We start from the raw sequence: 16,836 nt of genomic DNA on the forward strand, positions 1-16,836 counted from the left end.
TGGTCACCCCATGTTATATAATAACACCGAGATATTGGCATGCACGTCCAGCTATTGGGACAGTGTTATTAGGGAGGCCGTTGAGATTAAATTAGCGAGCAACCTCGTTAACAGGGATGGAGGTTTCTGTTTAAACTCCAGCTCTCTCCCTTTTCAAAAAACAGAGGAACAGAGTCAATGCTGCCTCACCTGCGAATTCATAGTCTCACTATCGATAGCTCTGACTTTGGTCATCTTTGGTGGCACTAGTATTCAGCGTGTGTGTGTGTGTGTGCGTGTGTGTGTGTTATCTTTCCTGCTTCTGTCCGAGAACCGAGGTATTAAATTTGCATGTACGCCGCCTGTCCGTTGCAGTTTGCCTTGAAAATGGCGGGGTGTTCTCCCGCCGAAATATCGCGGGGTGTTCTCCCGCCGAAATATCGGCGGTCGCTGAAAGTGTTACCTGGCTGAATTCCCGGAAGTTATTTGAAAGTTGTATACGCCAGGAGAAACTCAGGTCTCAAAGTGACTACAATTTTAGAAAAATTGGATGATTTATTCAAGAAAGAGCTTCACAAATTGAGCAAGTCAATAACGCGTTGGTCCTCCTCTCAGGCCCTTATGCAATCAGGTATTCAGCTTGGCATTGATTGCCAGAATTGTTAGACCTCTGGACGTCCTCCTGAGGGATATCGTGCCAAATTCTGTCCTATCGGCGCATCAGATCTCAAACCACCGAACTGGTTTGGGGTTGGGGAGAGATCCAGCGAGCCTACTGCCAAGTCAGGGTTTAGCGAGATCGAAAACAAGCAGCAGAAACTCTCGCCGCGTGCGGGCGGGCATATCTTGCTGAAATGTAACTCCTGGATTGTTTTCTATGAAGAACCACAAAATGGAGTGTAGAATGTCGTCGATGTACCAAAGTATTGTAAGGATGCCGCGGATGACAACCAGACGGGTCCTGCGATGAAAAGAAATCGCACCCCAGACCATCACTCCTCACAGTCAGGTTGGTATCCCACCGGCGTCAGAGGCGTCGCTGGTCATTAGGGTGGGGGGTTGTTTGGAGGAGGAGACCAGACGGCGAGGTCATAGGCCTCATCGGCTTAAGGAAGGATGCGGAAGGAAATCGGCCGTGCCCTTTCAAAGGAACCATCCCGGCATTTTCCTGGAGCGATTTAGGGAAATCACGGAAAACCTAAATCAGGATGGCCGGGCGCGGGATTGAATCGTCGTCCTACCGAATGCGAGTCCAGTGTGCTAACCACTGCGCCACCTCGCTCGGTCGGGGTCGTTAGGGCTCAGTTCGAAGCAGGACTCATCACTGAAGACAATTCTACTCCAGTCAATGAGATTCCATGCCGAAGATGTGTCTGGAGTCGCCCCGAACAATGCTGAGATGACAACCTGACTGTCGCCCGCAATACAGCCCAACACCTAGGCACTGTGTACAAGAGCTGCAAGATGGATTGCAGTTGAGGTGGACTTGTTAAAAATATTTTGTGAGGAAGTGCACACAATGAAACAAAACATTAGACCATGAAGTTTCATTTGCTGTCACCTGTATTTGTTACGTTCTCCGTTGTTGTCATTAGTTTCCTCAGAAACTGTTAAGAACAGGACTTATATTCATATGACTTTTCTTGTTCAGAATCACTAATATATCATCTCTCGAAGCATATACCTTTCCTCCTGACTCACCCTGCGTATGTAGAGACTTCAGAAAACAAGTTACATACGTCGTCGCACACTAAGATTCATCGCACAACAACAGTGGCATTTATCTGTGTCACTATGAAGTCTAGTGCAGCCTTTACAAAATTGCTTGATCTTCCATAATAACCTTGTACCTTACTTTTTGAAGTCCTCTTGTAGTAATGAGCTACAGCATCACACATGACTCTGCAATTATAATTTACACTAAGCATTCTGATTAAAGCAGTTGAAGAGCGGCGTTAACTACGTTTTGTCCTGCGTAGGAGCCTCAGCCGCTGGAGCCGTGGTCCGGGGTTCGAGACGCGCTACAGGAGGGCGCTGTGGCTGTGAGCGTCCACCATGACGACTTCTCAATCGCCGTTGGCAACGAGGATTGCCTCTACCTCAACGTTTACACACCACAGGTGAGACGACAATCGTACTTCGCTAGTTACTGTCGAAGCTGGCAGAAGTGAGGAATTCGTGGCGTGCCGCATCAGAGCATTCAAAAGAATGATAACTCAAAAAAAAGTTACTGTAGAAATAGTGCCACCATTGCCAAGAATTACTGAATATTCTGCCGTTGTTGCTTTACCAGAAAATCTAAAAAAATTTAGATGTCAAAGTGCTCTCTGTACGAAAAAATTTAACCCAGATTTTTTCATGTGCATCTGCCGCTCCTCAAAGATAATGCCCATCATCGTCAAATAATTGCTTTCTTTCAATTATTACAAAAAAAGTTTTATGTCTTTAATCCGGTGCAGAAAATGGAACACTAATCTTCCAACACATTGTCATCCTACGGCTAAAATTACTCAGACTCGTCGATTAATCGTCAGTTTGTCGGATCCCGAATACGTTGGTATCCTAGTAAAACTCTAAAAAAGTTGAAAAAATATTAAAACGTCAACGTAAAATAAATTCATTGCCATAGACTGCAGAGTCGCATTATTTTGAGGGTCTCTCCGTTCCGAAGTCTAAGAGCATTTCTGCTGTTTTGTCTGTGCTGACGAAGTAAGCGTTTAAGAGAATAGAGAACCAAGCTGTGGGCACGTCTCCAGCTACTGTCATGACTAGAAGACTAGATCCATTTTCAGCAATCATGTACCATCGCTGCTCGACGAGAGGCCCGTACCTTAAGACTCGAAAAGGTCAACAGACAAGAAAGGAAATAGAAACAATCCGCTGGATTATAATAGACGTATATCAGTGACCTAGATTAGTTGCAGGATCTTGAAAAATATACTGTATTCCAACATTACTGAATAACTCGAAGAAAACTATTTATTGTCACATAGCTATCAGGGATTCAGAAAATATCGTCCTTGTGAAACACAACTGGATCTCTATTCACGTGAAGTAAGGAATGTTATCGACAGGAGGTCCCAAGTTGATTATATATTTCCCGATTGCCAGAAGGCTTTTCACATCGTTTCTCACAAACTGCGAGCCTATCGTCTCAGTTGTGCAACTGGAATCGTGATCTCCTGTCAGAAATGTCACAATTCGTAGCAGGTGACAATGTGAAGTCATCAAGCGAAACAGAAATATCTGGGGTCTCCCAAGCAAGTGGCTTAGGTCCTCTGCTGTTCTTAATTCTTTGTTTTTTCTTTGAGTGATCTCCGTCCCGGGAGGTTCGGGGTGGCGGCAGGAAGGGCATCCGGCCACCCGCTGCCACTAACATTGCCAAATCCGTAATCATCATCTTCATCATCATCGCCGACGCCACATAACTTGGGAAAAGGCTGAGAAGATGATGATGATGATGATGATGATGATGATGATCAGTCTCCTGACTGATTTGATGCGGCCCACCATGAATTCCTCTCCTGTGTCTACCTGCTCCCCTCAGGGTAGCAATTGCACCCAACGTCCTCAATTATTTGCTGGATGTATTCCAATCTCTGTCTTCCATAAAGGTTTTTATCCTCTACAGCTCTCTCTAGTACCATGGAACTTATCCCCTGGTGCCTTAACAGATGTCCTATAATTCTGTCCCTTCTTCTTGTCAATGTATTGCATATATTCCTTTCCTCGCCGATTCTGCAGAGAATCTGCTTATTTCTTATCAGTCCACCTAATTTTCAACATTCTTCTGTAGCATCGCATCTCAAAGGCTTCGATTCTCTTCTGTACCGGTTTTCTCGCAGTCCATGTCTCACTAACATACAATTCTGGGCTCCAAACGTTCATTCTCACAAATTTCTTCCTCATATCAAGACCTGTGTTCCACTCTAGAAAACTTCTCTTGGACAGGAATTCCTTTTTCGACAGCGTTAATCTGTTTTTGTAAGTTCTTCCTCCGTCCGTCATGGGTTATTTTGCTACATAGGTAGCATAAATCGGTAACTTCGTCTACTTCGTGATCCCCAATTGTAATGTTAAGTCACTCGCTGCTCTCGTTTCTGCTACTCCTCATTACTTTCATCTTTCTTATGTTTACTCTCAGTCCGCCGGCCGGGGTGGCCGTGCGGTTCTAGGCGCTACAGTCTGGAACCGCGAGACCGCTACGGTCGCAGGTTGGAATCCTGCCTCGGGCATGGATGTGTGTGATATCCTTAGGTTAGTTAGGTTTAAGTAGTTCTAAGTTCTAGGGGACTAATGACCTCAGAAATTAAGTCCCATAGTGCTCAGACCCATTTTTTTTTTAATCTCAGTCCATATTCTGTACTCATTAAACTGTTCAATCGATTCAACACATCTTGCAGTCCTTCTTCAATTTCATTCAGGATAGCAATGCCATCAGCTAATCTTATCATTGATATCCTTCCACCTTTAATTTCAGTTCCACTCCTGAACCTTTTTTTTATTTCCATCATTACTTCTTCGATGTATAGATTGAACATTAGGAGTGAAGGACTACATTCCTGTCTTACACCCTTCTTAATCCGAGCAGTTCATTCTTGATCTTCCAGCCTTATTGTTCCATCTTGATTCTTGTAGGTATTGTATATCACTCGCATTTCCCTGCACCTTACCCCCCCCCCCCCATTTTTCTCAGAATTTCGAATATCTTGCACCATTTTACAATGTCAGATGCTTTTTCAATGCCGAAAAATCCTATGAAACGTGTCTTGATTTTTCTTCAGCCTTGCTTCCATCAGCAACGTCAGAACTGCCTCTCTGATGCCTTTACCTTCTTAATATACATAAACGATTTAGAAGTCAATCCGAACAGCCCCCATAGATCGTTTGTAGATGATGCTGTCGTTTGCCATCTGGTAAATGTATCAGAAGATGAAAACAAATTGGAAAGTCATTTACACAAGATATCTTCATGGTGCGAAAAGTGGCTATCGACTCTGTACAGTAAAAAGTGAGAGGTCTTTCAAAGGAATACTTAAACATCTGATAAATTTGTGTTACGTGCTAAGTCATACATATTTAAAGGTTGTCGATGCAGCTAAATACGAAGGGATTACAATTAGCAACAACTGAAATTCGAACCACCACACAGAAACTGATGTGGGGAATGCAAACCAGATATGGCGTAGTATTGGCAGAGCACTTAGAAGATGCAATTAATCTACTAAAGAGACTGACTACAATATGCTTGTCCGTCGTCTTTTGGAGAATTGCTGCGTGGTGTGGGGTCATTACCGGATAGGACTGACATCGAGAAGGGCAGCTCGTGTTGTCTTATCACGAAATATGAGAGAGAGTGCCATGGATATAATACGCGAGTTGGCGTAGCAGTCATTGAAACAAGGGGCTTTTTGGAATGAGATTTTCACTCTGCAGCGGAGTGTGCGCTGATATGAAACTTCCTGGCAGATTAAAACTGTGTGTAGGTTCGCAAAAGAGCTTCTGTAAAGTTTGGAAGGTAGGAGACGAGATACTGGCAGAAGTAAGGCTGTGAGGACCGGGCGTGAGTCGTGCTTCGGTAGCTCAGATGGTAGAGCACTTGCCCGCGAAAGGCAAAGGTCCCGAGTTCGAGTCTCGGTCGGGCACACAGTTTTAATCTGCCAGGAAGTTTCAAGGGGCTTTTTCCTTGCGACGAGACCAGTTCACGAAATTTCAATCGCCAGCTTTCCCCTCGATTGAGAAATAATTTTACTGTGTCCCACCTACATAGGGAGGACTGACCACCGTAATTAAATAACAGTAACCAGAGCTCGTACGGAAAGATTTAGGTGTTCATTTTTTCCTCGTTCTATTCGAAAGTGAAACGGTCAAGAAAGTGTTGCCGTGAACGATCTGCAAACACGTAAGTATGAATTGCAGACTAATCATGTAGACGTAGATATAGAAGTAATTTACTGGAATGACAAAAGGGGATGATTATCAGCACTTGGGTCCATCTATAAAAGGACTAGCTGTATACATCAAGACATTAATGGAACCATAATAAACAACCATAGTGTAAATCATGGCGCGCCACGTAACATTGATGCAGGAGGTGAAAAAAAGAGGAAAAAAGCAGAGAGCAACTGGATTCGTGCAAGCTGGAGACAGCTTTGTTGTCAGGGAATAGCTTCTGTGGAAAGGAGAAGTGCATGTGACTAATGCCTCCCCTCGCGTACACTGGCCGCCTGGTGCAAGTCCTTTTAGTCGACGCCACTTTGACGACTTACGTGTCGATGAGGGTGAATCGATGATGACGAGGACAGCACAATACCCAGTCCCAAAGTGGAGAAAATCTCCGACCCGGATCCGACTCGTCCGACCCGGGTCTTCGCATGGCTTTCTGCCGAACTTACCATTCAGTTATGGAAGTGGACAGTTTCCGTGGAAGTTTATAGGACCATTATTCAGTGTAGAAGACACTCTTCAGTTCTCCTTGTGCAACTCTAGCCTCAGATATTACTCTCACCGCTATATATAAGCATCTTCCATGAAGAAAATGGAGTTTTTCATCAAGATACGAGACCTTACAACAGGGCTACAAGTATTTGGCAATGACAGATAATTCACGATCAAGACTTCAAAATATTTTCATGGCCTCTAGAACCCCTGATTTTAACCGAGTTGAACATCTTTGGGCCACCTAATTTGTCGTGTTCGTTGTGTGAGTTTATCGCCACACTATGGGAACTACTGCAGACAACTCGAGTCCGAAACCAGTGTGGACACATCACCTACTGACTGAGTCACTTCCAAACCAGTATGAAGAGAAACAGACTAAGATATGTTATTAGAATAAGAATGAAATACCATCGCTCAGCTAGCAATACATCTCGCGACAAAAAGCAGAGAGAGTAACATACCATTTCCGGCTTCTAAAGATAATTTTTTCGAAGAATAATTACTCATTTTGTTCTGTAATTGGGACAGTGATTAAGTTAATTTGTGTCCAACCTGGTAGTCAGTCGTACCTTGGAACGAGACCCTAGCTATCAGCGAGACATGAGCTGGTGTCCGGTAGAATTTCAGAGACGTTTAAGACCTCGTGGTCTACGGGCACATACCTTCGTCTGCATTCGGGAACTGATGGTCGATTTTCCAAATAATAAGAGATTCATAATGCAGGCTAATTGATGTGGTCAGGGTGTTAGAGACTTTCTGGTGGCGTCAAATATTTTCGCAGTCGCTCTAAGCGGGATGTAATAATGAAGGCATTTTTTCCAGGAATGATTTAAAACCAAGAGTGTAGCTAGAAAGCTACTGGACTTTGCTTATTAGTGTTGGAGGATTGACTATTTAACCTCGTCTCGCGGGTAGGGCAGAGGCTGGCGATCCTCGTTAAAGCCGTTTTGTAAGTCTGCCAGTGTCGAGAACATTGATCCGTGTCTTGGGACAAACGTGTCGTCGTCAATCAGTAAAGTAATACAACACATAAAGTGGATTGCGCTGCACATAGTTAGCAACGCTTGGGTTCCTGCCGTGACGTGCGAGGCTGTGCATTACGGTACGTCATGGATGACCCAATACCTAACAACACACACTCCACGGAAGCGCAAGGTACAAAGAACCGTCGCAATATAAGAGATTTTGATAAGTCATTACCCGTGACACCAATAAAAACATATTTGCACTCTTCAGTTTTATTTAATACACTGATCAGCCAGAAAATTATGATCACCGACCTACTATCAATATAAACCCGTCCAGGCGATAGCAGCGTCACCTGGCAAAGAATGACTTGTCAGTCAGACACACGCATGTCTTAGTAGTATCAGTGAGAGTGCTGTCTGTGTGGAGGATGGGGGAGGCGCACGATCTATCCGAGTTTGACCGAGGACAGATTGTGATGGCCCGGAGGCTCGGCACGAGCATTTCAGAAAGTGCACGACTTGTCGGATGTTTCGAGGGTTTGTGAGTGTGAGTGTAAGTGTCATCATCAAGTGGCGGCACGAAGATGAAACCACGTCCAAACGTCGTGGGGTTGCGTGGACGTCGTAGGCTCGTCTGACTGGTAAAACAGGATAGGCGGCGATCTGTGGCGGAACTAACATCAAACTTGAATGTTCATGTCTGAACATACACTTTCCGAACACTCCTGACGATGGGCCTCCGCAGCCGAGGACTCACGCATTTGCCAATCTTAACACCACGACATCGGCAACTATGACTGAAATGGGCACGTGACTATCGGCACTGGACGCTGGCGCGGTAGCAGAGCGTTGCATGGTCTGATCAATCCCGATACCTTCTTCATCATGCCGATGGGAGGGCGCGAATCCGTCGTCTTCCGGGAGAACAGTTCCTTGACACTTGTACTATGGGACAAGCTGGCGATGGCTCCATTATGCTCTGTGGAACATTCACGTGCACATCCATGAGTCCTGTGCAATGTACATGAGGGCTAAGGAGTGTCGTACAGGTTGCAGACCACATACACCCTTTCAAGACGATCGTATTTCCCGACGGCGTTGGAGTTTTTCAACAATATAATGCGCCATGTCACAAGATCAGCGGTGTGATGGAGTGGTTTGGGGAACACAGAGGCGATTTCAAATTGATATGCTGCCCCCACCCCCCACTCGCCAGATCTGAAGCCCATCGAACACATCTAGAATGTGATTGAACGTCGCGTCAGAGCACATCGCCTCCTCCCCGGAATTAACAGGAATTAGGTGGCTTGTGTGTGCGGATGTGGTGACAGCTCCCTCCAGCGGCATATCAAAGCCTCATTGCTTCCATGCACGATGCGTCGCCGCTGTTATCCGTGCCGAAGTTGGAAATACCGGGTATTATGTAGCTGATCATAATGTTCTGGCTGATCAGTGTAAGCAGAAATTAGGAATGAAGATGAGCTACTATGAAAAGCACAATGCACACATTATTGTAGGCAAGTTAGAGAGAATCCAACACCACCGCAGTATTGCACGTTTATGTAAATGGCAGAAAGGTAAGAAATTAAAGAACTGCACACTGTATAATTTGAAAGAATCAGAGTTTTTTGAGAGTTTCAAAAGGAGGATTACGACACGATTGGCTGAATTAGGGACAAAGAATACAACAGGGACAAATGAGTAGATTTGAGAGATAAAATAGTGAAGGCAGCGAAGGATCAAATAGGTAAAAACACAAAGCCGAGTAGAAATCGTTGGAAAAGACATAAAGAACAGAAATCAATATATGAAAGGAGAAAATATAAAAATGCTGCAAATGAAGCAGCCAAAAAGAAACACAAACATTTAAAAATCAGAAGATATCAAATTAAACGCCTTTCAGCCGTCAATTTTCAACCTTACTTTATCGGGCAACCAGTTTCAGCGTTTCACTACGCCATCTGCAGGCCCCTGACCGACGTGTAGGAATAATCTACCCGGCTTGTGATCAAAACAGGGGGCAGCAATACTGGTATTAGTAGATATTTGTCGCAGTGACCACTTCAACCATCTGAGTCCATCTGAGTCCGCAGGTGATGACTGAAGGGGTCACTGCAACAAATATCTATTAATACCAGTACTGGTGGCCCCTGATTTGATCAAGCCAGGTAGATTATTCCAAACGTCGGTCAGAGACTTGATGATGGCGTAATAAAACACTGAAACTGATTGTCCAATGAAATAAGTCTGAAAATTGGCAGCCGAAAGGCCTTTAATTTGACATCTTCTACCGAACAGCCGAGTCCCACAACCATCGCTAAAAAGATGGACATGCAGAAATTTAAAAATCAGGCTAGTGCAAAATGTAAAATGACAAACCAGGAATGGGCTAGATTACAAATGAAAGGTTGTAAAAACACGTATATGTAATTACACCAATTCCAGTAGAGAAATTTCTGTTTAGTAGCTTGCGGTCTCAGAGAAATCTGCGCAGCAACTTTCAGTGTTACTTTATTCTCTTTGGTTGTTAGCGGACACGGAGAGTTGGCTGCTGTCCGTAGCAGTAGGAAGGTGCGTTGGCTACCGTCGACAAGCTTCTAGCTAATGCTCAAAGTTGCGGTGACGTCGGGGCGCCAGTGACGAGACCCGCGACACCCTTGGTGCCACTGGAATCCCCTGGTGACGCGGACGTCGCTGCGGCTTCTGATACGCAACATTTGACATGCCCGTCCTCACTCCAGAGTGCGTGGCAGACAGTGGTGGATTCGCGCGTCACTGGGCGGAAGGCAGAACAGGGAGCAACCCGTGCGGCTGGCTTCCTACGTCTTAGCAACAGGTACGAGGAGCTACCCAGTGTTGATGATATCTCTGAGCCAGCACGGGATGTCTCTCCTGTTGAGCCAGCAGTCGATTTCCCTGCCCAGTCCGATAAGTACAGAGGGTTGGTATGCTTGTCATCAGGATCTCCAATATCAGCGGGTGATGGAGCCCTCAGGGAGGTAGGGGGCGAGGTGGGAAAGAATTCCAGTGGGCTGTGTGCAGTGAGCAGTGTGTTTGCCTAGAGGTCTCATCCACGATGTGGAGGAGGCACTACCGGTGGCTATCGAGCTCACTGGGTGCAACCAGCTACAGGTAGAGGCACATGTCAGCACGAATGATGCCTGCCGCTTGGGTCCAGAGGCCATCCTCGGCTCCTCGGCTGGCTGTTTTGGTGAAGGCAACTAGCAACGCACGCGGAGTGCAAGCTAAGCTATTTGTAGCATCGTACCAAGGGTTGATCGCGTTCCTCTGGTTTGGAGCAGAATGGAAGGTTAAATCAGAGGCTCAGAAGACTGCGACGGTATCGGATGCGAGTTTCTCGACCTCTGCTATCTGGTGCAGAATTGTAGGGTTAACCTTAATAGGTCAGGAGTGCACTACACGCTGGAAGCGGCTACTGGGTTAGCGGAGTACGTGTGGCGTGCCCATGGGCCTTTTCTAGGTTAGAGAACCCCTCCCTTGGGATCAAAGACGATTTGCCTGTTAAATCGCCACATTGACCTCAGAGAATCTTGGTCCTCGCAGATCAGAGATAGAAAATATTATTTTAGTAAACCGCAGGAACATCCAAGAGAAGATCCCAGAGTTAGTATCGCTTACTGAAAGTTACAATGCACAGACAGCATTGGGAACAGAAAGCTGGTTGAAACCAGACGTCAATGATAAGGAAATCTTAAGTTCAGATTGCAATGTTTATCGTAAGGATAGGCTAGTTGCCATTGGTGGCGGCGTGTTTATTACAGTAACAAATTACATAAAATCTAGCGAGGTTATCACGGATTCCGAATGTGAATTAATCTGGGTGAAATTGAGTATCAAATAACATTCAAAAATGGTGCTCGATTCTTTTATAGATCGCCTGGCTCAAGATCTGTAGTTGTAGAGCGCTTCATACAGAGCTTGCAGCATATCGTTAGTAATTTTCTTGATCATACCGTTGTAGTAGGGGGTGACTCCAACTTACCAGGTATAGATTGGGAGTGTTATGCCATCAAAACTGGTGCCAGAGACAGGGATTCGTGTGGCATTGTTCTGGATGTCTTGTCTGAAAATTACGAGTACCTTGAGCAGATAGTTAGAGAACCAACTCGTGAGGGTAACGTCTTAGACCTCCAGGCAACAAACAGACCTGAACTTGTCGAAACAGTTAACGCAGAGGAAGGTATCAGTGATCATAAGGCTGTGACAGATTCTATGACGACGTGTCCTACGAGGAATGTTAAGAAAGGTAGGAAGATATATTTGCTCAGCCAGGGTCACAGGATACAAATTTCAGAATATCTCAGCAGTCAGCATCAAATATTCGGTTATGAGGACGAAGATGTGGAGGACAAATGGAAAAAATTCAAAGGCATCGTTCAATATGCCCTCGACAAGTATGTTCCGAGTAAGGTTTTTAAGGGATGGAAAGATTCACCATAGTTTAACAGCCGTGTTAGAAAAGCGCTGCGTAAACAAAGAGCACTTCATCTCAGATTCAAGAGAAGTAAAAACCTAGCTGACAAACAAAAGCTGGACGAAGCGAAAATGAGCGTAAGGAGAGCAATGAGAGAAGCGTTCAATGATTTTGAAAGTAACACGTTGTCAACCGAGCTGAGTAAAAACTCTGAGATATTTTAGTCATATGTAAAATCAGTAAGTGGTTCAAAATCATATAACTATTCATTCTCTCAGCGACCACACCGGTACCGAAACGGAAGATAACAAAGAGAGGGCCGAAACACTGAATTCCGTCTCCCGATGTTGTTTCAAAGCGGAAAATCGTAGCACTGTCCCTCCTTTCAGCCGTCGTACGAACGTCGAAATGGCAGATACTGAGATAACAGATCGCAGAATTGAAAAGTAGCTACAATCGCTTAGTAGTGGAAAGGCGTCAGGACCAGATGAGATACCTAAAAGATTCTATAATGAGTATGTGAAAGAACTTGCTTCCCTTCTAGCAGTAATTTGTCGTAGATCGCTTGAGAAACGGAAGGTACCTAACGACTGGAAAAAGCGCTGATAGTTCCCGTTTTTAAGAAAGGCCGTGAAACAGAGCCACACAATTATAGACCTACATCGTTGACGTCAATCTGTTGTAGAATTATGGAACATGTTTTATGCTCAAGAACTATGATGTTTTTGGAAAATGAACGTCTCTTGTATAAAAATCAACATGGATACCGTAAACAGAGATCCTGCGAAACTCAGCTCGTTCTGTTCCTCCATGAGATCCACAGCGCACTGGTCAATAGTGCTCAGATTGATGCCGTGTTCCTTGATTTCAGTAAGGCATTTGACACCGTCCCGCATTGCCGTTTAATGAAAAAAAAATGCGAGCTTATTGAGTATCGGAGCAGACATACAATTGTATTCAAGACTTTCTTGCAGATAGAACTCAACACGTCGCTCTTAACGGAACAAAATTGACAGATATAAAGGTAATATACAGAGTACCACAGGGAAGTGTGATAGGACCGTTGCTGTTTACAATATATATAAATGATCTGGTAGAAAGCGTCGGATGCTCTTTAAGGCCATTCGCAGATGATGCAGTTGTCTACACCAATGTAGCAACGCCAGAAGATAGCAAGAATTTGCAGAACGACCTGCAGAGAATTGATGAATGGTGCAGGCTCCGGCTGAAAGTAAATAAATGTTCCACATTGCTCATTCATAGGAAGAGAAATCCGCTACTGCACAGCTACACTACTGATGACAAACAGCTGGAGACAGCGTCTGCCGTAAAATATCTAGACATAAATATCCAGAGCGACCATAAGTGGAATGACCACATAAAACAGATAGTGGGAAAAGCAGACACCAGACTCAGATTCATCGGAAGAATCTAAAGGAAATGTACTCATCCAAGAAAGAAGTGGCTTATAAGACTCTTGTTTGCCCGATTCTTGACTACTGTTTATCTATCTGGGATCCCTATTAGATAAGACTGATAGAGGAGATAGAGAAGATGCAACGAAGAGCGGCGCGTTTCTTCACGGGATCGTTTAGCTGGCGAGAGAGCGTTACAAGAGAGGCGTTGTGATTCACGGAGAGATTTACTACTGAAACTTCCGGACAGCATTTTCATGAGGAGTCGGACAACATATTACTTCCCCCAACATACATCTCGCGTATTGACCACGAGGAGAAAATTCGAGAAATTAGAGCCAGTACAGAGGCTTACCGACAATCATTCTTCCCACTCACTATTCGCGAGTGGAACAAGGTTGTAGGGATCGGATAGTGGTACCGAAAGTACCCTCCGCCGCACACCATTAGGTGGCTTGCAGAGTCTGATGACGATGTAGATGAGGGAAAGAAAGTGGGCGTCTATACGGTAAGTAAAGCAACTTGTGTAGAACAGATAAGAAACAAACAAAGAAGGTAAAGAAGGGCCATACAAGGGAAATAAACTTGAAGAAAATATTGTAGAGAGGGGAGAGGAAGTAGATGAAGATGACATGAGAGATATGATACTGCGAGAAGAATTTGACAGAGTACTGCTTCCAATCAAATTGCGGCAGACGTCCACAGTTACTGTGATGACGTAGCTTTTATGCTAGGAATAAAATCAATCTCTACGGTATTCGTCGAGACAAGGCTCCTGAAGTAGATGGCATTCACTCAGAATTATTTGTATCTTTGAGAGAGCATATCATGGCAAAACTATTCCAAGTGACATATAAGATATATGAGACAGGTGAAATACCCTCTGACATCAAGAGAAATTTAATAACTCCTATTCCGTAGAAAGCACTTGCTGATAAGCGTCAATATTACGGAAGTATCAGTTTAAAATGTCTTGGTGGAGTACTATCCCGGCTTTGCATGGCTCGTCTGAGCCTGGTGAGTGATTCGCAATAAATATCAGCTGTAACTGTTGACACACATTCTATGCAAGCGAAAAAAACAATTCCCTTTTCGTCCCAGAAAACCATGTCTATTATTTATCGACTCAAGGGAGAAGACAATTTTTTCGGTTCTGACGAACGTGAACGGCTCCATGGCACTGACAGTCGTTTAAATCGGGCGTTGATTCATGGATATCGACATCTCGTCACCTGCAATAATGTGAGAAAACAAATCATTTCCATGTCGTCAATATCGTTCAGGGGACGCTCGTTCGCTTTACATTCCTTCCTATTTGTCCGTATGCATTTTCGGAACCCACCATGCACACGATTTTTAATACACAAAATTTACCGAGATTTTACTTTAAATAGTGGTGCGTCCAACATGAAAAAATTCGTCAACCGAAACACCAGTCGTCGAGTGCGGTGTGAATAGATGTGGATTCGATCACCGGTCAGTTCCGGGATTTTTATCCCTCGCTTATCACTTCTTTCGCCGCTAACAGTGATTGTTAATGTCACAACTACGTCTTTCACCGTCATTAGGATTCCGGGTTAAAATGTAGGTCCCCTGTAACTAGATGAGCAATTCAGAGGTATGACAGGAACGATCCCTCGAAGAAAGAAACTTCGTGTGGATACGTGGCCTATTCGGAACTCGGAACGGCTTTCGAGACAGAATGCATTTAATGTACATTGTTATTTATTGTATTTTTCAATACATTGTCAGGCTTACACACGTGCAACTGTCAGCCAACATCACACATTTTACGGAGTATCAATTGAACAATACGTATTTTTAACATATTCACCTCTAATATTATCGCGCACGTCACATTACACCTGTTGTACAGTTCACAATTAACTCTCGAATATCCCACCTTCACTTCCAGCGCTTTTTCGCGCTCTTCGCAGAATATGTATTGCTTGTCTGATTGCCTCAGCACGTTATCTAATGAGGGCAGCAGCGTTCACGATGCGACCAAGCAGTTCATCTCGCGTAATCACATTTCTCTTGTACCCCTCAGGCTTCATCCAGCCCATAAACGCAAATCTAATGGCGTAAGGTCTGGCGATCTCGGTGATCAGTTAACTGTACTAAAACGAACAATCTAGCAATTATGGTAAGCCACACACAGTACGTGCACGCCATTAGCGCAAAAACAAATGAATATTAAAAATTTGTTCTATCTCGGAAACCATTCTGAGTGGGGCATGAGCGTTCCTACCTTGTTGTTGTTGTTGTTGTCTTCAGTCCTGATACTGGTTTGATGCAGCTCTCCATGCTACTCTATCCTGTGCAAAATTCTTCATCTCCCAGTACTTACTGCAACCTACATCCTTCTGAATCTGCTTAGTGTATTCATCTCTTGGTCTCCCTCTACGATTTTTACTCTCCACGCTGCCCTCCAATGCTAAATTTGTGATCCCTTGATGCCTCAGAACATGTCCTACCAACCGGTCCCTTCTTCTTATCAAGTTGTGCCACAAACTCCTCTTCTCCCCAATTCTGTTCAATACCTCCTCATTAGTTATGTGATCTACTCATCTAATCTTCAGCATTCTTCTGTAGCACCACATTTCGAAAGCTTCTATTCTATTCTTGTCCGAACTATTTATCGTCCATGTTTCACTTCCATACATGGCTACACTCCATACGAATACTTTCAGAAACGACTTCCTGACACCTAAATCTATACTCGATGTTAACAAATTTCTCTTCTTCAGAATCGCTTTCCTTGCCACTGCCAGTCTACATTTTATATCCTCTCTGCTTCGACCATCATCAGTTATTTTGCTCCCCAAATAGCAAAACTCCTTTACTACTCTAAGTGTCTCATTTCCTAATCTAATTCCCTCAGCATCACCCGACTTTATTTGACTACATTCCATTATCCTCGTTTTGCTTTTGTTGATGTTCATCTTATATCCTCCTTTCAAGACACTGTCCATTCCGTTCAACTGCTCTTCCAAGTCCTTTGCTGTGTCTGACAGAATTACAATGTCATCGGCGAACCTCAACGTTTTTATAACTGCCATCTGGTTTTTGTACAAATTGTGAATAGCCTTTTGCTCCCTGTAGTTTACCCCTGCCACCTTTAGTATTTGAAAGAGAGTATTCCAGTCAACATTGTCAAAAGCTTTCTCTAAGTCTACAAATGCTAGAAATGTAGGTTTGCCTTTCCTTAATCTATTTTCTAAGATAAGTCGTAGGGTCAGTATTGCCTCACGTGTTCCAACATTTTTACGGAATCCAAACTGATCTTCGCCGAGGTCGGCTTCTACCAGTTTTTCCATTCGTCTGTAAAGAATTCGCGTTAGTATTTTGCAGCCGTGACTTATTAAACTGATAGTTCGGTAATTTTCACATCTTTCAACACCTGCTTTCTTTGGGATTGGAATAATTATATTCTTCTTGAAGTCTGAGGGTATTTCGCCTGTCTCATACATCTTGCTCACCAGATGGTAGAGTTTTGTCAGGACTGGCTCTCCCAAGGCCGTCAGTAGTTCTAATGGAATGTTGTCTATTCCCGGGGCCTTGTTTCGACTCAGGTCTTTCAGTGCTCTGTCAAACT

General features: G+C 44.2%; 1 protein-coding gene across 1 annotated transcript in view; it reads left to right on the plus strand.

Annotated features, from left to right (window-relative positions):
* The window catches only part of LOC126456201 (esterase E4-like), a 405,384-nt gene that overhangs the window by 230,137 nt on the left and 158,411 nt on the right, over positions 1–16,836 (plus strand). Inside the window, exon 4 of the mRNA XM_050091955.1 lies at positions 1,959–2,099. Within this exon, the coding sequence (XP_049947912.1) occupies positions 1,959–2,099 (141 nt within the window). The remainder of the gene's footprint in view (positions 1–1,958; positions 2,100–16,836) is intronic.

Source organism: Schistocerca serialis, chromosome 2, assembly GCF_023864345.2.
Source record: "Schistocerca serialis cubense isolate TAMUIC-IGC-003099 chromosome 2, iqSchSeri2.2, whole genome shotgun sequence".
Classification (NCBI taxonomy): Eukaryota; Metazoa; Arthropoda; class Insecta; order Orthoptera; family Acrididae; genus Schistocerca; species Schistocerca serialis.